The sequence below is a fragment of the Aegilops tauschii genome, chromosome 3, assembly GCF_002575655.3.
Source record: "Aegilops tauschii subsp. strangulata cultivar AL8/78 chromosome 3, Aet v6.0, whole genome shotgun sequence".
Lineage (NCBI taxonomy): Eukaryota > Viridiplantae > Streptophyta > Magnoliopsida > Poales > Poaceae > Aegilops > Aegilops tauschii.
Window position 1 is genome coordinate 379,495,198 of NC_053037.3, and position 20,931 is coordinate 379,516,128.

The window sequence follows — 20,931 nt, forward strand, 5'->3', positions numbered from 1 at the left end:
CAAGCGATCGCCTCGAGAGTTGCAACGTCATGCATGCCTGAGATGACCAGCGCCGAGCTGCCAATATATTCACCCCGTTCATCATGACAGACCGCGGCCGCCGTTCCTCCCCTCTGATTTCTTTCTACAGCTGCATCCACACGAGTTTTTGCAAAACCTTGAGGGGGTGCTTTTGGTCGAATTACTCTTGGAGAGGTTGTACTAACTGTGGTTGCTCCATTGCTCTTCTACTTAAGGATATCCAAGTCCGAGATAAACCTCTGGATGAATGCTAGTGTAGCTTGTGGGCTTTCAAATAGCCCCTTATGCATCGCCTAGCGCCGAGCCCACCATGTTACCCAAAGCTTTACTGCTAGCTTGATGAACGCCTCATGAGATAAGGAGTTCAGCATAGTGAAGAGCCATTGCTTCGCGTTTGGTATAGTAGTTGCAATCAGATGATTCACAAGTTCCTCGTTGACGAGCGCCCAGATGCATCTCGATATGGTACACTCTAACAATGAGTGCCGCCATAAATCAGGAGCACCACAGAGATCATATGTGCATGAAGGAGACATGTTTCGATGGGCTCGAACATCTTCGGTCGGGCTTTCAGGGTACTGAAACTTTCCAGAGCATTTTTCAACCATAGGTGTCATCATCTGAATTTAAAGATCCAACAGCGCCTTCCGGCCACGCCTCGCGTCGTTTCCTCGTTGCAATCAACATAGCATAGGCCGACCGCACGAAAAAAAATTCCGTTCTTTTCAAAATTCCAAGGCCAAATATCAGAGATGTTCCTTGTACAAAGAGGGATCCCCAGTATAGCAGGTGTATCAATCGAGAGAAAGGTTTGATTGACCCGATCCATGTCGTCGTTGTTGTGTCAATAAGTCCAGACACGCGGGCATGGGGGTTATCCATTAAGCAATCGTATGGGCGCATCATCTCATCCCTCGGAATCCATTTGTCAATCCATATGTTGGTCGAATCACCATTTCCATCTGGTCAATCCTTACTTCATCACATCCTTCCCTTCAATGATCGCGCTCCATACTTGGCTAGGGTGGTTACCCAGTTCCGCACCAAGGAAGGATGATGAAGGCCACGAGCGGAAAGCTTCTATCTACATAAAACAGTCAACATCCACTAAAAAAACATAAAACGCAACACCAAAGACATTCCGTTGAAAACATCGTCAATCCTGTTAATTATTACTAAAATTGTGCAAAATAGTCCCTCGAAAAAATATATTCAAAAAAGCAGATACATTTATAACATATCAAATGACCCATGTGGGAATGGTTGTAGGCGATTCACCCATAGCCCTTGTTACATGAGTTCTTTTTTGAGGGGTTGCTACGGGAGATACATAAAAAAATTGGGGTGGGAGTAAAGCCAAGTTTTATTCATCAAAAATCACAGTGTGAGGTACAAATGGGATCATTGGTTTGGCCAAACTAGACGTGGCATACCTGATAAAGAGTAAGGGCAAATTTAGCTATACTACGTGCTTCAAGGTTAACAACACGACACTCGAAAGTAAAACTACACTGAAACTGGGCAGACTAAAGTTGTATCTCATTTATAATAGCGCAATATCTTCCCCAGTCCCCTTGTTAATTTCCGAGATCACTTGTTTAGAATCAGATGTCCACCGGAGATACATAGTTGTGAGTGGAACAACTCGGTGAGGTCGGGTGAGTCTTTCCCCCCTCTTTGGCCCAATGAGGGTGTGTCCAGTATGGGCACGGGAAAGGGCTTGACCAAGATGTGAGAAGTCATTTTTATCTCGGACGATTTCTTCGAACTCCAGCCTATGTTTGCTTCGCAACTTTCCAAACCAATGCTAAGTTTCACTTGTTGTCCTCCTTTGTGTGGAACCCTACGCTTCATGATCGGACTCCCCTATGTCTCCTTATAGCGAGACGGACGGAACCCTCACATCAAAGCAGTGCGAGATGTCCCGACCCAGGTGCGGTGGAGGCCACAACCCTTGTTTTTTGTTTCATTTTTTTCATGTTTTTGGTTTTGGTTTTTTATTAGTTTTCTTACTTTTTTTACACTTCTAGATATTATATATATATATATACTATAAAAAATACTTTACATAACGTCTTGGAAAATAATATCATGCATTTTAAAATATTAAATGTCTACTAGCTGAATGCCCGTGCATTGCCACGAAACAACAAACTTAGGAGTGGATACATTAATATCAAATATCATTGCAACTTACAATGTGAACATAGTATGAGGCTTATGACACTGTCGAGAATTGAAAAATATCATTTTGGAGTGTGTCCTCATTGCCACCTTCGCTCAATCATCCACGCTCAATAGTCCGTTCACCTATGTTGCTGCTGACAACGCTGGGCGTAATTTGCTGCTGATCTCTCTCTCTCTCCCAACCTCAATCCAGGTCTTCTATAGCACCGCCACAGCGGATGTCGTATTTCTCGATCACATGGAGCACTCACGCTCCCGCTTGCTTTCTCGCCCACATCGAAGTCCTCCTAGCCGCCGCCTCATATTTCTTAGCCGCGCCATCGTATCTTGCTTGCTATTCGTGATTATCAGCAATCCAATTCTGATTTATGGATTAGTAGTGCTTAGTTACTAACATGAAATTGTCGAGCGCAAAACTTCTTCCTATATCTTCTCCCTTAAGACTCTCTTTGTCGCATGTCTTCTTTGCCTCCTTAATCCTGCTGGAATACAAAGTATATGTGCATCACTTATTATATTTGTTCAAATGCATCACATGTGTTCAGTTTTCACCACATATCATTTCCTTATGTAGCCTCCCTCTAGTGTGAAGCCAGCCATATAATTGGAAACAAGGAAATGATATGTGGTGAAAACTGAACACAGCAATCCAAACTTAGTATGAAGCCAGCCATATAATTGGAAACAGAATGCTTTTATTTAACAAATGCATACTACTCCCTCCGTCCCAAAATAAGTGTCTCAAGTTTTGTACAACTTTGTACTAAAGCTAGTATAAACTTGAGACACTTATTTTAGAACGGAGGGAGTATTACTTTGCTGCCGAGCCTATTATTTAACAAGCAGAAGGGCATGAGAAGCAAACAACCAGGATAAAGAAAAAAAGAGAGCAAAGTGTGAGGCTTATTATGATTCAGTAAGCAAAGTCAGTAGTTGTTGCGCAACTGATTAGGACTTCAGGTAGAGAGAGAAAACAATGCTTGGCGGATACCAGCATCATTGTGTTCTATTTTAGCTCTTGTATTGCTCCTGCAAAATGTATCAAATTCAATCGCAGCTTCATGGAAGGAAATAATTAACCATCCTTTGTTATTTTAAAGCTACCGAAAGAAACATGACAATAAAAGAACAAAACTGCATATTCTTATTCAACATGGTCAGGAGGGATTAGCACGAAGAAACAAGAGCTCCTCACCGTCGAGCTTCTGGTTAGCAACGAGTAGCAGCACCATGTAGGTCGTTTCTCACCTCATCTTCCTGCTCGGTTTCGTCCTCCTTCCACAACAACACCAATTAGAGAAAGCCCGAGGGACCAAAACTGAAAGATGAGTAGAGTGAGGGAGATATCAATCGAGTGAACTACCTGGTGTACTTGTATACGTTGTAGCATCTTCCTGGCGTGCTTGGCTTATGCTCGTAACCTACTGATTTTGGCTCACTGTTGTCCGCAGCCGCACCACCAAGTCGCCAATCGCCCCCACTGTCTTTCCTGGATCCAGGGACAGCAGGCAACACCAACGGGGATGTTGAGGCCGTGCAGCTGTGCCGAGGCTATCGCCCCGTGCCGCAGCTGCACAGGGTGATGCTGGGCTACGGCTCCTGCATATGCAGGCAGGGTGGACGATGGCAGGATGAACCCTTGCGCGCGGTCGAAGAGTTCAGGCTTGCATTCCAAGATTGGTCCATATGTATAAGTTGTAAGTACGTGTATAAACAGAGAAGAGCTTCTAGATTACTGCAGGACAAAGGGTTGCAAAGCAGAATCATAATTGGTAAACAATGCATGAACATTCAAGTCGTTCCCCTTTAGTTTTGGACCAGTGCTATACCAGCCAACAACATGCTCCTTGGCTGCATCCCAAACAACTCATCAGTACACAGCAGAAATAAACCGCACACGGCAAGTCCAGCATACCTGATGAGAATTCTAAAACAGCATGGTTCTTTTTGTCGAGGAACCAAATTCTCAGGTCCTTGTCATCCTCCTCAATTCGCACTGCAAGATCAAACGACGCCGCAATTCACAAATTCAGCACACCTCCACCGTAAACATCTCTACAGATCTAATCGCGCAAGGGTTTCACACCAGCAGATCAAACTGCAGCTACGGCCAGGGCGAGTTCCGTGAACCCTAGGCCCCGGCAGAGGCGCGGAAACCCTAGCAGCCCAGAGACGGGGGACCGCTCGCTTACCAGCGTAGGAGTTGGTGATGTCGACGACGCCGCGGGAGGAGGTGCCGAGGAGCGCGCCGACGACGCGCTTCTGGGTGTCGCGGGCCACGCAGTTCTAGGCACCAGCGGGTGCACCACAACCTTCTCCAGTGTCCGCCCCGAGAGCTTCACCACGTCCATCTCCCTCCCCCTCTCTCCTCGGCGCAGAACCCTAGCGGCGGATCTCCAGAGACGGGTAAATCGCAGACCAAAAAGGCGCACAACACACGAAGAGGTAAATTATACTCGGAAGCAAGACCCACCGCCTTGAGATTGCCATGCCTGAAAAGGCAGAGCGCGGAAGCGGTGACGCAGCTGTAGTTGACCGCCAAATTGACACCACCGGTGAGCACGGTGGCGCCCATCTTTGTGGCATTCCGGCAAGCACCCTGCCCACGCTGCCAAGTGCGTACTTCTCCACCTCCTCGACATTCACCATAGCTCGGACAACCCCAACCTCCCTCCCCGCCGTTGCATTCTCCCGCGCAACACCTCCTACCACATGACCGCTTCCGTCGTGGTCTTCCATATCCAGTGTTGGCGGGCTGCAGAGGATATCGGGTTTCGGGCCTCCGCCATCACCGCCATCGCCTTGGAGAGAGGGCGGGGTGCAGCAGCGGCGGCGCTGGGATGTACCGCGGTGAAGCACGACGCGGTGGTGGAGATAGGGAGGGGGAGATGGGCCATGGCAGCGGCCGTATCGGCCGTGGTGGACGGAGTGGTTTGGGCTTGCGGGAGGGAGCGAGGAGGTGGAGAACGTGTGGGTTCTTTGGGCATTGAACGTGCAGAGACGGGAACGAGGGCGAGGGGTCGGGGGAGATTGGATCGTGGGACGGGTGTTCGTGGGGTCATGGTTGTTTTATTTTTTTCTCTTTTTTCTTGCTGCTTTTTCTGACGTGGGTGGAAAGGAGCGATCGAGGCGGGTGGAGCGAACGAGGTCCAACCATCACGAGTGGTTGAACCATCACGACGTTCGATTCCCCTTTAATAGTAGAGATAGAAAAAAAATGTTGACCATGTATACAAAAAATATATAATATGTGTGAAAAAGTTGATCATGTAATTAAAAATGTTAATCGAGTCAAAAAAAGTTAAATAACTATTTGAAAAATGTCAATCAAGCATTGGAAAAATGTAAAATGTGTATAAAAAACTATTGACCATGTATTCAAAAAATGTTATCTTGAATTTGAAAAAATGTTGATCAAGCACTTGAAAAATGTTAAATGTGCCAAAAAATGTTGGCCATGTATTAAAAAATTAATCTTGTACTTGAAAAATGTTAATTAAGCTTTTTTCTATTAAATGTGTATAGAAATTATTGGCCATGTATTAAAAAATGTTATTGTTGTATTTGAAAAATGTTAATCAAGCATTTTAAAATAGGAAAACACTTGTAATCACCTGATGGATTGCAGCCCCGCGTTCGCCACCTTTCCCTGTACGCTATGTTCCCCATGGGCCACCACCACTAATTTTGCATCTAGCCCATTACTGCAGTTTTACCACGGCAACGAATGGTCTGTTGCAGACCAATGAAGACGAATGCGAGACGGTGACATCCAGATCCCTGTAGCATCAAAGGAGAGACACGCGTCACCTGAAGCTTCGACACCAGTGCCGGCAACCGCCCACCTCACCGAAGAGGATGATGGCAGGGAGGTTGCATCGGGGGTCGGGCGCGGTGGCCGCCTTTGCCAGCTGCCTCCGCCATGCCCGTTGACAGCGCACAATGCGCCCACCTCGCCGGAGAGGAGGCCAGGCGACCTGGCTGGAGCTTCGGCGCTCACCAGCGGCAGTGCTATGGCGAGGACCGGCGGCGTCGTTGCTCCCTAATCACCGTTTGATGGGAGCTCGTGGCGAACGACTAACGGTGTTTTTTTTTTCTTGCAACATCCTCCTTGTTACAAGAAATATTTCTGCAACATCATTGATGTTGCAAAACTCTCTTCCATAACACCTATATAAAGGCGAAGAAAAAAATCTGCAACATTAGCTCTGTTGCAAGCAAAATCTGCAACGATACCTCTGTTGCAAAAGTTCTGCAACATGAACTCTATTGCAAATATCTGAGCGCAACATCATCTGTGTTGCAAAGCTAGCATTTGAATGTAACGGTCATTTCACGTTGGATCCAATGGCTCGCAAGGTGATGAATCTTTTAAAAACATCCGCAAGCCGACGCGGAGCGTTGCCCTTTAAACATGTTTAAAACGTGTATAAAAATGTTGACCATGTATCAAAAATGTTTAAAATATGTATAGAAAATAATGTTTTGACGTATACGGTAAATATCAAATGAAAACAAAAAAATTAGACATGTATTAAAAAAATGAAAACCGATAAAGAAACATAAAAAACAAAGAAAACCAAGAAAAAGAAAACAAAATCGAAGCATAATGAAGAAAGAAAGAAAACCCAATGAATAAGCAAAAATAAAACCAAATGAAAAAATTTAAAAAGAAAAAGAAAACAAAAAAATTGAAAAAATTACTAACGCAACCAAAGAAAAGGGAACAAAAAAATAGGAAAAAAACTGGAGATAACCGAGAAAAAAATGGAGACAAGGGAAAAACAGCAAAAACCATGAAAAAAGAAAAAAAAAACAATGAACAGAAGAAAAACCCAGAAGAAAACCTGAAAGAAACAAACAAAACCATAAGAAAAAAACAAAAAGAAACAAAAAAGGAACCAAAAAAAAGTCAAACGAACCTATAGCTTTTTTTAGTAGTATGGCTAAGCTTTATTGATCGATCATAGTTGACATGAAGTAGTATACGAACCTATAGCTACAGCGAGCGATCGATCAAACGTGAGGCAGCTACAGGAAAAAAAGAAATGGGCCAGCCCAGTTTACAGTGGGGGAAGAAAATGCTTCAGCGAGACGGAAGATATATATACTCGTTGTAAGCGAGAGAGATATTCTTCGCGTTCATCTAAAATGTCTTCGTGTTCATGATCTCTTTTTTTAGGGACCCCAAACTCGATTAAAATCAAATATTATTCACGGGATACAGAGAGGGTCATGAGGGTATAGAAGCCACAGATGGCGACCATAAGAAAGCGATACAATAAATTTTACAATATTATGCGCCTCCTGATTCATGAGGAAGCGAGATATAGTCTTCCGTTCATGATCTCCTATATGAACTCGTTGTGTCATATAGGAAGGGTGTCGCACAATGGCCCATTTCAGGGCTCGCGACCCAGTTAGGTGTATGCCAAAATAATTCTATTACTGAGCTTTGTACTCTTTTTGTTTTCTCTATTTACTATGGCCTTTAGTGGGTTCTTAGCTTTTAACATGAACACAAACTTTTTTGAAATAAAAATTATGAACACTTATTTGCTATTCATTTGTTAGAAAAAAATGTGTGAAAATTTTCAAATTAGGAACATTTTTTAAATTATACAAATATTTTTTGTGAACATGTTTTTTGAAAATACTTTATTTATATATTTGAACATTTTAAAATATTTCAATATATCCTAATTTTATAAAATGCAATTCAAAAAATTGCGTATGTTTTAAAAAATTTGAACGTTTTCTAAAGGAAATAAAACAGGAAAGAAAAGATATTAGGGGGGGGGGGACAGTGGAAGGAAACAAAAATTAATAACTGCTCCACACAAAAACCAAGACAAACCGCGCAAACTGCTACAAGAAAATAGGAATGGTCTTTTAATAGACACTTGTAACTTTATTTATACTCAAAACCTCGGGCTCTGCAGCGTCCTCGGTGCCGCGCCCCCCTGGCCGGCCTCGCGTGCTGCCTGCTCCCCGCCAGCCGCCGTCTTCATGACTCTCGGCGGAGCTGCACGGGTGCTGCTACAACTGCGGGAGCGACGGGCATATCTCGGTGGACTGCACTAACCCTACGTTCTGCGTCAAGTGCCGTGGTGTCGGGCACATCTCGCGCGGCTGCACTAGGTCGCGTAGTCCGTCTCCGGTGGAGCAGCCTGTGCGCCCGCCGCCTGCTCTGTATCGTCCGGTGGAGGTGTCCACCCCTGCGTCGCCACGGCGCTCGGCCACCATCCTGCCGCCTCCACCGCCGAGTCCTCCGTCGCCTGGCGCGGTCAGGCTCTAGAGTGAGGTGGTGCGGGAGCCGCCCCGGGGCGCGCGGTCGGCTGCCAGCCCGGAGTTCTCGGTGCCGTTCGGTTCGCAGGGGTCTGCGCTACCCAGGGTGGCCGCCATTCAGGAGGCCCCGGTGGAAGTTTCCTTCTTGTAAGCGGGGGATGACACATGGCGGATGGAGGCCGAGCTTGCTCGGGCGGTTCTCGTCACGGTCACCGGCAATAGGCCCTCGATGGACTTGGCTTCTGTGGTGGAGGCGTTGCACGCGACATTCGACATTGGTCCGGCAAATATGTCCATCCGTGCCTTCTTCCCCGACGACTTCCTTGTCCTCTGTCGGGATGGGGCGGTCCGGGATCGGATGGTGCGCGCGGGCCGTACTCACTCTTCCTGGTTCGAGCTCAACCTCCGACCATGGAATAGGGAGGCGCAGGCAACGGCGGCCTCGCTCCCCTACCTCGTTCCTGTCTCGCTGCGGGGAGTGCCTGCACATGCGTGGAACCAGAGGACGGCGAGTGTGATTCTGCATGGGCTCAGCTACGTTGTGGGGGTGGATGATAGCACTGCTCGCCGGCTTGACATGGCGGATTTTCGGCTATGGCTGCGCACGGCTCGGCCTCAGCAGATTCCTCGCCGCCGTTTGCTCTACATCGACGAGCCCCGGCGGAACCTTTGGGGGGAGGAGGAGGGCCGGCGTGTGTCCGCTGGCCGGCGTGCCAGCACACTCTGGTACCCGATCGACATCGTGGTCCTGGAGGAGCCAGTTATGGTGGATTTCGAGGATGATGGTGGCTGGAGGCCTCCTCCCCCCCCCCCCGCCGCCGCCGTCACCACCTTCGGGGAACGATGATCCTGTGCGTGGGCTGCCGAGGGGGGATGCCCACAATCCGATAGTGTCCATCGCTTCGGCCGGCACGGCGGAGTCGTCGACGGCGGCGCCGCCGCCGGCGAGGCGTTGCGTTCAAATCGGGACGGGTTCGCCAGGAGGTTCGGTCAGCGGCAGTTGCATGTCCATCGTCACTGGATCGCTTTCGGCTGATCCTTTGGGCCCGCCTGCAAGAGAGGCTGTTTGCCAGCCTAGGGTGGAGTTCGACGTGTCGGCACACACGAGGACTGGTAAAAAAGAAGCATCGGCAGTCCACTGTCCTGCGACGGCTCGGGGGGCAGATGTGCAGATTCCCGCTATCTCCCCGCGTCGGTCCAGCTGTCCAGGTGGCCACGAGCCGACAAAGATGCTAACGCGCCCGAGGTGGCCAGGCTCTCGGATCTGGAGCCCGTTGGTGGTGTGCATGGGGATGGGTCCATCCATATCGGATCATATCAAATCTCCCTGCGGGACCCGGTGGAAGATGATGGCGCCAACTCCTGTGGGGACAAGTGGGATGGATTGGACGTGTTGTTCGAGGAAGATGCGGATAGTGATTGCACGTGTAGGCTGCATGGACAGGTGGAAGCCTGGGATACGTTTGCGGTGAGCCTATCAGAGGACGGCTGCACCCATGCACCATGCACTCCTTTACGTACGGTGGTGCCGGCGAGTCCGGATGGCCCGGTGGATGGGTCTGGACATCTCAATCCTGTGCAGAATGTGACCAGGCCGCAGCGTGCTGATGGGGGGATTCCCTTGCTCGATGACATCCAGTCGATGCGGGTGCAGATGTGCAAGTCTCTAACCCTGCTCTTGCCACGCCCGCCCAGTCGTGCATGTGGGCTGCAAACTCGTAACCCCAGGAAGAAGCAGAGGGTGGAAGTCACGCCGGGGAGAAGTGCTCGGTTGGCAAAGAATGGTGCTTCCAAACAACAACAAGTGCTCATTAGAAGACTTTGCTTGGCACATGAAGGGGAGGCAATCTCGGATGAAGCGCTGCGGATGTACGTGGATCTCTTCTCTCGTCCACTCTCTGATGCCCACATCACTGCGATACTTGCTCTGTTCGGTTGGGAGTCGCCGGCAGTGCCGCTGGCGAGCGCGGTGGTGCACTAGCAGCTTGGCTGGTGGTCAAGGTTGGATGTGATCATGAATGCACGGCCATTGAGGATGATCGTGTGGAATGTCCGTGGGCTAAATGCTCCGGCCCGCCGGAATGTTGTTTTCCAGGTTGTTACTTCGGCAAGCCCGGCTATTGTTTGTCTCCAGGAAACAAAATTGTATGATGTATCTGTGACCGTTGTGCGTCAGTGCCTTGGCGCTAAATATGAAAACTTTTTCTACTTGCCAGCCTTGGGGACACAAGGTGGGATCTTGGTGGCTTGGGACGCCACGATTACGCAACTCTCGAGTCCACACTACACGAACCATACGCTCACTACACTGGTGATGTGTCCGGAAGACGAGCGGCCATGGTGGCTCACTTGTGTGTATGGGCCGCAGGACGAGGCTGACAAGGTGGAATTTTTGCAAGACCTGGTAGACATCTGTGACTTGCACGCAGGGCCCTAGTTGGTGGTGGGAGACTTTAATCTAATTGCCAGGGAGGAGAATAAAAGCAATGCTTTGATCAATCGCAGGATGATGAGCAGGTTCTGGGTGAAGTTAAACATACTCGAGCTTAAGGAGCTCTACCTAAATGGCAGACGGTATACGTGGTCCAATGAGAGGCAGGTGGCCAATATGGAGAAGATTGATCATGTGTTCATCTCAAATGAGTGGGATGAGGCGTATCCGACGTGCTTCCTCTCGGCTTTGGGCAATGCGGTCTCGGGTCATTGCCCGTTAATGTTGGACATGAATGTTTCCATCTGTTATAAGAAGAGGTTCAAGTTTGAGTCTTTCTGGACTTGTGCGGAAGGTTTCTTTGATGTGGTCAAGTTGGCTTGGACTACGACTCCGGCGGCCTCTAATGATTACCTTACATTGCAAAATAAGCTAAGGGCCACAGCGCGGAGTCTCCAAAAGTGGAGTGATCGCTTGGTTGGTAACGTGAAACTTCAAATTGGCATTGCTCTTCAGGTTATTAAGCAGTTTGATATCGCTATGGAGGCAAGGCCGCTGTCGGATGCGGAGAGGGATTTGCGTAAGTGTTTAAAGAGGAAGCTGTTGGGCTTGAGCTCGCTGGAGAGAACAATCGCTAGGCAGCGATCGAGAATGCTGCAACTACGTGAGTGCGACGGGAACACGAGGCTGTTTCACCAGCAAGCAAGTCATAGGCAAAGAAAGAACGCCTTGAGGACGGTAAGGTACAATGATCAACTATACTCCGGGCAGGATGAAGTTGCTTCAGCTGTGGATGCTTATTTTGGTGCGGCCTTTGGTGCCGCAAGCTCTAGAAGGTACGCGTTGAACTTGGAGGAGCTGGGCCTTCCGCGCCTTAATCTGTCACACCTCGACCGGCCGTTTATTGAGGAGGAAGTGGAAGGTGTGATCAAGTCGATGCCCCGGGATAAAGCGTTGGGTCTGGATGGTTTTACGGGCCGGTTTTACGCAACTTGTTGGAGTATAATCAAGGAGGATTTCATGAGAGCCATAGACTGTTTTTATAAGGGTGACATGAGGGGCTTGTCGGCCATCAACAAGTCCTTGGTCTCTCTTCTCCCAAGAAAGAAGGAGCCCTGGAGGTGAGTGATTTCAGACCCATAAATCTTGTGCATGGGGCAGTGAAGATCTTCGAGAAGGTGCTTGCATGTAGGCTGGTGGAGGATCTACCTAAACTAGTTGGTAATCACCAAAGTGCTTTTGTCAAGGGCAGATCTTTGCATGATAATTTCATGCTTGTGTAATGCACGGCAAGACGGCTGCACGCCTTGAAGAACTATGCGGTTCTAATTAAGATGGACATTTCAAAAGCTTTTGACTCGGTACAATGGCCCTTCTTGGTTGAGGCGTTGCAACATATGGGCTTCGGGCCAACGTGGAGATCGTGGATTTGTGGGATCCTCTCAACATCCACCACAAAAGTTATGGTTAACGGTGAACCGGGTGACACGATCTACAACTGCAAAGGGCTACGGCAAGGGGATCCTATCTCCCCAATGCTTTTCATCCTAACTATGGAGCAGATGCAGAAGATGATGCAGTTAGCGGTGATCCGAGGGGTGCTGGCACCATTGGCGCGAGTGGGCATTGAGAAGCGACTATCAATCTTTGCGGATGATGTTGTGTTGTTTGTCAAACCCAATAAGGTGGATCATGCGGCTTGCAAGTGTATCTTGGCGCTCTTTGGGGAAGCGTCAGGCCTAAGGATCAACATGCAAAAATCTGCAGCTATTCCTATCAGATGCTCGGAGGATCAGATTACCATGGCAAGTGCCGAGCTTCAATGCCCTCTGGGATCCTTCCCGATCAAGTACCTGGGGCTGCCACTCTTATTAAGGAAGCAATCGGCGCCACAGTTAAAGTACTTGGTGGATCAAATGGCTAATAGGTTACCGAAATGGAAGGCAGCGCTTATGCCAAAGAGTGGCAGGTTAACGTTGGTCCAATCTGTGCTTTGCGCCATGCCTATCCACGCAATGATGGCGTTGGATCTTCCGATGAAAACCATTGCTGCAATGAACAAGATTTGCAGAGGATTCTTGTGGTGCAGACGCACAGAAGCTAATGGTGGTAATTGTGCAATTGCTTAGGATGCGGTATGCACACCGAAGTGGGCAGGTGGTCTTGGTTTGCCGAATCTACGCTGGATGAATGTAGCAATGCAAGCGAGATGGCCGTGGCTAGCAAGGACAGATGTGACGAGGCCATGGAATGAGTTCAAGATCAAAGTCCCGGATGAGTCGAAGATGCTTTGTAAGGCGTCCATGAGGAGTGTGGCTAATTCTAGGCTCACAACGCTTTTTGGGGAGGACCGGTGGCTCGAAGGAAGGAGAGTTCAGGAGATTGCGCCACTCCTCAACAAATTGGTTCCAACACGCGTTAGAGCCTCCCGTCTGTAAGTGCATCTAGTGCCCCTTAGTGATTTTGGTGTATTGAAGACTTATAGGTTAAGGGACTAATGTGTTTGTGAGTGTACACAGGTCCATAAGTCTATGAGGAGTTTGATATTTACATAGAAAGTCGACCCCTAAAAATGAATGTCTTCAACTGAAGACTTTGGATTTCTGAAGAATTTTTGAAGACTTTGAAGATGAAGAAATTGGTCTGACCGTGAAGACTTGATATTCATGCGAGGAACATGAAGAGTGAAGACTTTTGTTTTCGTAGTTTAATTTTCTCTTTCTTGAGTCATAGGAAACACCGTACTATTAAAGGGGGTCGAGGAAAAACTAAGGAAAAGTTTCCAAGTGATGCTCATCTCAAAATCCTACACCTACCAATACCTTCGAGTGAAGCCATTGGAAATCTCATATAGTTCAGTCAATTTCTTCAATAACAGAGACGAAGTTCTTTTGGTCTCTGAGGAATTTGTTCTGACTGAGGAGTTAGGAATTCGCTAGTGCGGATTGCCTATAAGTGAGGAACATGATAGCCCCGAGGAATTTGAACCTCAAATTTCCGACCGTCGCTGTGCTATGCGCCAGCTGTCCCAAAATATCTTATCCACCTAACGGTCATATCATTGAAGGGCATTTATGTCTTATCATGTCGGGCTGCTCCCTAGGCTATAAATAGCCACCCCCTACAACCACTAGCTGGTTGGCTGCTCCGAGAGAAACTGACACTTGTCATTGAGAGCATCCCATCCTCCGAGGACTTTGAGCGAAAATCATCAAGTGAGGAAAACCCAAACCCAAACACCTACAAACCCAAAGCGATTGAGCATCACTGAAGAAATTGTTCCCGTGTGGATCCGATGCTTGTTACCTTTGAAGACTGTGCATATTCCAGACGGTTAGGCGTCATGGTCTAGAGCATCCAAGAGGAAACTGTGGATCGCCGAGTGACCGAGTTTGTGAAGGTTTGGAAGTCACCTGAAGACTTACCTTGAGTGATTGGGCGAGGTCTGTGTGACCTTAGTTCAAGGAGACGGTGAGGACTATGTGTCCTCAGGTTTAAATACCTAGCCGCTCCAACCAGACGTACAACTGTCACAGCAGTTAGAACTGGTCTACCAAATCATTGTCTTCACCGAGCTAACTGGTTCCATTTCCTCAACCCTTCCATTTCCTCATTACTGTGTTGTGTGCTTGTTCACCGAGCTAACTGGTTCCATTTCCTCAACCCTTCCATTTCCTCATTACTGTGTTGTGTGCTTGTTCATATCTGTTTGAAGACTTTGACTGAAGACTTTCTCAATTTCCTTAGTTCAATTTCTTCAGTAGGTTTGTCTTCATCCTGTTTATCCTGTGCTTACGCTTTCTGTACTCTATGTTTGTTTTCATTTCATCATGATGACTGTGCTTATGCTACGTTATGTTGAAAGTGCAACTATCCCTGGGTGGTTTTGGTAATTCCTAACAACATATAGCTCATTGAGCTAATGCTATTTCAAGATAAATATTTCAGGAAAGCTCAATGATTGGCATGGCATGGGTTAAGAAAGTGGACCCCTCAAAATGCTAAGGACAAAAGGATTGGCTCAAGCTCAAAGCACAAGACTCTACATTTTATTTTTAGTGATCCAAGATCACATTGAGTCCATAGGAAAAGCCAATACTATTAAGAGGGGGTGAGGTGTTGCTTAATGAGTTTCTTGCTCAAAATGCTTAGTGATATGCTCCAAAGCCCTCAACTACTTTCTCATATCCAAATATGTCCCAAACCAAAAGTCAAACTCGGCCCCACCGATTTGATCTATCTGGCGCCATCGAGTTCACTTGACATAGCCACTGCCACAAACCCTAGTCTTTTCGGTCTCACCGATAGGGATCTCGGTCTCACCGAGATGGGATTGTAATATCTCTGCTTCCCTTCGTAACATTTCGGTCCAACCGAAATGAGCGATTGGTCCTACCGAGATTGCAATGCAAACTCTCTGTTTCCCTTTCATAACGTTTCGGTCCAACCGAGATGAGCGAATCGGTCCCACCGAGTTTGCCTGACCAACTCTCTGGTTAGTCTATTACCAAAATCGGTCTCACCGAGTTTGTGTAATCAGTGTCACCGAGATTATGTTATGCCCTAACCCTAATGAAATCGGTCCCATCGAGTTGACATGTCGGTCCCACCGAAAATCCTAACGTTCACATTATGAACCAAATCGGTCCGACCGAGTTTTCTGAATCGGTCCCACCGAGTTTGGTGATTTGTGTGTAACGGTTAGATTTTGTGTGGAGGCTATATATACCCCTCCACCCACTCTTCATTCGTGGAGAGAGCCATCAGAACATGCCTACACTTTCAACATACATTTTCTGAGAGAGAACCACCTACACTTGTGTTGAGGCCAAGATATTCCATTCCAACCACATAAATCTTGATCTCTAGCCTTCCCCAAGTTGCTTTCCACTCAAATCATCTTTCCACCAAATCCTATCCTATGAGAGAGAGTTGAGTGTTGGGGAGACTATCATTTGAAGCACAAGAGCAAGGAGTTCATCATCAACACACCATCTATTACCTCTTGGAGAGTGGTGTCTCCTAGATTGGTTAGGTGTCACTTGGGAGCCTCCGTCAAGATTGTGGAGTTGAACCAAGGAGTTTGTAAGGGCAAGGAGATCGCCTACTTCGTGAAGATCTACCCGAGTGAGGCAAGTCCTTCGTGGGCGACGGCCATGGTGGGATAGACAAGGTTGCTTCTTCGTGGACCCTTCGTGGGTGGAGCCCTCCGTGGACTCGCGCAACCGTTACCCTTCGTGGGTTGAAGTCTCCATCAACGTGGATGTACGATAGCACCACCTATCGGAACCACGGATAAAAAAACTCCGTGTCTACATTGCGTTTGCTCCCTCCAAACTCCTCCCTTTACCTTCATATGCAATTGTTTTACATTCCGCTGCTACACTATTAGAATTGCATGTGTAGGTTGATTGCTTGACTTGTGCTGAGTTGCTAAAATCTGCCAAGAATTAAAATTGGGAAAAGGCTAGATTTTTATTTGGTCAAGTAGTCTAATCACCCCCCTCTAGACATACTTTCGATCCTACAAGTGGTATCAGAGCTTTGGTCTCCATTTGCTTTGATTTCCATAGCTTTTGGTGGTCATAGCCTTGGTTTCACAACCTAGGAGAGTATGGCATCTAGCGAGGGAAATTACCACCGTAGAGGTCCTTACTTTGATGGTACTAATTTTGCTAGTTGGAAGCATAAGATGAAAATGCATATTCTTGGACATAACCCCGCCGTTTGGGCTATTGTGTGTATTGGCTTGCAAGGTGAATTCTTTGATGGTAGAGAACCAAACCGTGAAGCTACCGCAGAAGAGTTGAAAATGCTGCAATACAATGCTCAAGCTTGTGATATTCTCTTCAACGGATTGTGCCCCGAAGAATTCAACAAAATCAGTCGTCTTGAGAATGCAAAGGAAATTTGGGATACTTTGATTGATATGCACGAAGGTATCGACTCCGTCAAGGAATCCAAATTGGATGTGCTTCAAAGTCAACTTGACAAGTTCAAAATGAAGGATGGTGAAGGTGTCGTTGAAATGTACTCTAGGATTGCTCTCATCACAAATGAGATTGCCGGCTTAGGAAGTGAAGAGATGACCGATAGATTCATCATCAAGAAGATCCTAAGAGCTTTGGATGGAAAATATGATACCGTGTGCACATTGATCCAAATTATGCCCAATTACAAAGATCTCAAGCCAACGGAAGTCATTGGAAGAATTGTTGCTCATGAGATGTCACTCAAGGATAAGGAAGAGCTGCACAACAAGTCAAGTGGTGCTTACAAAGCCTCATGTGATGCTCCCACATCATCAAGGGAGAAACAAACCTTCAATGAAGAATTGAGCCTAATGGTGAAGAACTTCAACAAGTTCTACAAGAGTAGAAGCAAGGAAAGAAGTTCCAAGTCAAGGTCCTACAATGACAAAAGATCTTCTAGTCGTGAGTGTAATTGCTACAATTGTAGAAGACCCGGACACTACTCCAATGAGTGTACGGCTCCCTACAAAAGAAGAGAAGATTCTCCCAAGAGAAGAAGTAGAAAAGAAGAATCACCATCAAGAGAGGGAAGGAGTAGAGATGATCGTTATGAACGAAGACCCTCTCGGAGAAGCAAGGATTCGGAGAGGAAGGACAAATCATCAAAGAGCTACACAAAAAGAAGACATCAAGCTCATGTTGGTGAATGGGTATCCGGCTCCGACTCCGACCATCACTCCGAAAGAAGTTATCGCTCCGACTCCGAATATACTCAAGATGAAGGTGTTGCCGGTCTAGCACTTGTGTCAACCAACTCCTATGACATATTTGACTCACCAAATGAAGGAATTGGGAGATGCTTCATGGCCAAAGGTCCAAAGGTAACACACCCCGAGTATGTTGATTTCAATAGTGATGAAGATGATTTGCTAGGAGATGATGATTTACTTGTTGACAACTCTAGTTATGAAAACTATGATGAACTTGCTATTAATCATGATAATCAAGATAAAACGAATGATGATGATAATAAGAAGATTGAGCGTCTAACTAAAGAACCTAAACACTCTTAAGTTAGCTCATGAAACTACCTTGGAAGATCATCGAGAACTTTTAAAGACTCATGAGAAGCTACACTTTGAAAAGCTCAACCTTGAGCAAGAGCATGAGTTCTTAAAAGCAATCAATGATGATCTTCGCAAGAAAAGTTCTTCTTACATTTCCAAGCGTTTACTCTTGTCTACTTACATGCCACAAGTTAAATCTAGCAACAAGAACAAGAAAGATTCTTCCTCTAGTAGTAACAACAATCATGCAAAATCCAATATTGTTGCTTCTAGTAGTTCTCTTGATTCCACTAATGATTCTCTTAGCCAAGTTACACTTGAGCAAGAAAATAACTTATTGAAGGGAATTATAGAGAAAGGTGTTTACAAGAGTCTTGCCGGAAGTAAGCAATTTGAGGAAATTGTACGCAAGCAAGGAAGACACCGGAAGAATCAAGGTGTTGGTTTTGAACGAAAGTTCAATGCCAATGGAGTTGAGTGGGAAGAAGATCAATACCCCAAGACGAAGTTTGTTCCTCAACAAGAGAAGTATGATCCTACTTCTTTCCAAGGAACACAAGCTCAAGATGATCTTCCACCACAAGAGCACAAGCAAAAAAGGTAAGGACAAGCTTCAAGAGGAGATTGATGCATTTGAAGAAGCTCCTAAGGCCTTGGTCAAGTGGGTTCCCAAGACTACATCAAGTTCTACTTCATCAAGTACGACTACAACTCCAAGGATTCCCATCAAGATGGTGTGGATCCCGAAGAAGAAGAACTAGAGAGTTCTTGAGGGTGACTTCGCAAACATACTTCACTCTTATCATTTTGGCAATGACAAGTGCAAACAACTTCCATATCTTGCACTAGTTCAAGGAGTCACAAACCCTCTTGTTGGTAAGACAAGGGACAAGGTAACCAATGCTTTCATGGACATCATCTTGTGTGAACATCACTCTATGTCTATGGATATCCTTGCTTGTTCCTTGTGGGACTAACCCATGTAGGTATTGAAAGTGCAACTCACTCCAAAGGATTGCTCCGAATGATCTGCATCAACATTGAGCACCCACATCTTCAACACCTACGTGAAGTCATCATCGACAAAACTCAAGGTTAGTTCATTCCTCTTAGGGGGGATATCACATCTAGGGGATCTTTACTCTAATCAATTGAGCTAAAGCAACTCTAATGGTGTGAGCACAACAATGCTTTATGTAAAAGTGGTAACCCCACTTGTGCTTAAACGATGAGTATGACCTATGATCAAATGTTCTCATTTGACTCCTAAGTCAATATACTCATATATAGATGACCTAGTCATCGCCAAATTGCTTGATAGATGCTAGAGTGTTTGTGCATGCTTTGTCACATATTTCATTTGTCATTTTATTGTGTGAGCATGTTGGATGCATATTTTACTCATTCGAGGACATCCATTTGTTGCTTTGATTGTTTCGCTTTTTCTCTTTTTCCAAATGGATGGACAAGAATGCCTAAGAACTCCCTCTAGCTATCTATGCTTTCCTTGTCTCAAACTCTTTTCATGCTACATCATAAAGTTTGATCAAGTCAGATTCGAACCACTCTGTATGAGGAGCACTCGGAGTCCCCGATTCGTCATAGACTTAAACTTCCAAAAACTCTTTGTGCATTTCGGTCTGACCGAGAAATCCATTTCGGTCAAACCGAGTTCACTAAGTTGATCTAGGTTTTCAATCTCGGTGCAACCGATTAAAACATTTCGGTGGCACCGAGTTGCAGTAATCGCTCACAGTTTTGCATCTCGGTGACACCGAGTTGTTCCACTCGGTCACACCGACAGGGTCAGGTTATATATACTGACAGGTCAAATTTTGGAAAATTTTCCAAAACCTTTCACCCGTGCGTGACCTGCTCTGCCTCCTCGGGTCTCCGGATCGTCTTCTTGCCGCCAGCGACCTCCCGCCGCTGGTTTCCGCCGCCGTCAACGGCAATCTGCCCGCCATTGCCACCGTAGCAAGTTCACCGCCGAATTAGGGTATGAACTTGATCTTTGTGCTATTCCTTAACTCCAATTCGTAGCACATTGCTTTGCCATGATTCTTGCCACGTATGAAATCATCATGTCCAGCGAAAGCATCCCGTAGATTAGATTTGATTTGAAAATTTAGGGTTAGGTCTCCGCCGAACTCATCTCGGACCGACCGAGGTGTAGAAATCGGTCTCACCGATTTGGCTTAGGCCATTGCACATGCGTTTTCGGCCTGACCGAAAATTACAAATCGGTGTGACCGAGTTTGATTCTCTGTGAAACCCTAGCAGTCTCGGTGCCACCGAACTATGACTCGGTCTGACCGAGTTCACTAGTTTAGGTTCCAAAAGCTGCTTTGGTATCACCGAGTTTACAAATCGGTAGATCCGAATCTGTGAAGAACTAAAACTAAGTTTTTAAGTCATTTGTTTTGCAAAAACTCTACACTTTGTGATGCTCATCTACTCTACCTCATCTACAACCTATTTACATGGTCTGCTGACAGTTTGCCTGCAAGATGTCTGATCAAAGTGACAGCAGAACAGGTCAGAGGAACATGTGCAGATGAGTGAGGGCTTAGATCCCTCTAGCACTTCTGATGATGGAAGCAGGAGCACTCCAAGCAACTTGCCAAAGGCAGCAATCAGATCTAGGAACAAGAGAACCTCAGATTCTGAGGATGAGGATTATGTGGCTGTTGAGGATGAGGCCACTTCATGGAAAAAGGTGCTGAAAAAGGAGTATGGCATAGCTGCTGCAAGTAAGCCTGGAATGAAAACAAAGGCACCTGCAAGGAGGATGCCAATGTCAAAGCCAAGGAAGGTTGCAACAGGACAAACTATGAAGTTCACCATTGAATCTGAAGAAGCAGCAGCTAGTGAGGACAAGAAGAAGAAGAGGGCAAGAACCACTACAGCCAGAATTCTTGGCATGCCCTCAATGATGAGAGATTCTGAAGAAGAGGAAGAGGAA

At 46.5% G+C, this 20,931-nt stretch overlaps 1 protein-coding gene and 1 pseudogene across 1 annotated transcript; one reads left to right on the plus strand and one right to left on the minus strand.

The window, feature by feature from the left end:
* Window positions 1-2,173: 2,173 nt before the first annotated feature.
* On the minus strand, window positions 2,174-4,590 carry LOC109785162 (26S proteasome non-ATPase regulatory subunit 7 homolog B-like; annotated as a pseudogene).
* Window positions 4,591-11,002: 6,412 nt separating this feature from the next.
* On the plus strand, window positions 11,003-12,210 carry LOC141042966 (uncharacterized). The gene is made up of 2 exons (XM_073511879.1): window positions 11,003-11,849; window positions 12,089-12,210. Exons 1-2 carry the CDS (start codon window positions 11,003-11,005, stop codon window positions 12,208-12,210), a joined length of 969 nt encoding a protein of 322 aa, XP_073367980.1.
* The last annotated feature ends 8,721 nt before the right edge of the window (window positions 12,211-20,931 follow it).

Excerpts from the sequence above, each read along its gene's own strand:
- LOC141042966 (XM_073511879.1), top strand. The coding sequence starts at position 11,003 with ATGATGAGCAGGTTCTGGGTGAAGTTAAACATACTCGAGCTTAAGGAG. Across the intron at positions 11,850-12,088 it reads TATTGAGGAGGAAGTGGAAG|TGAAGATCTTCGAGAAGGTG; the intron begins GTGTGATCAAGT and ends TGCATGGGGCAG.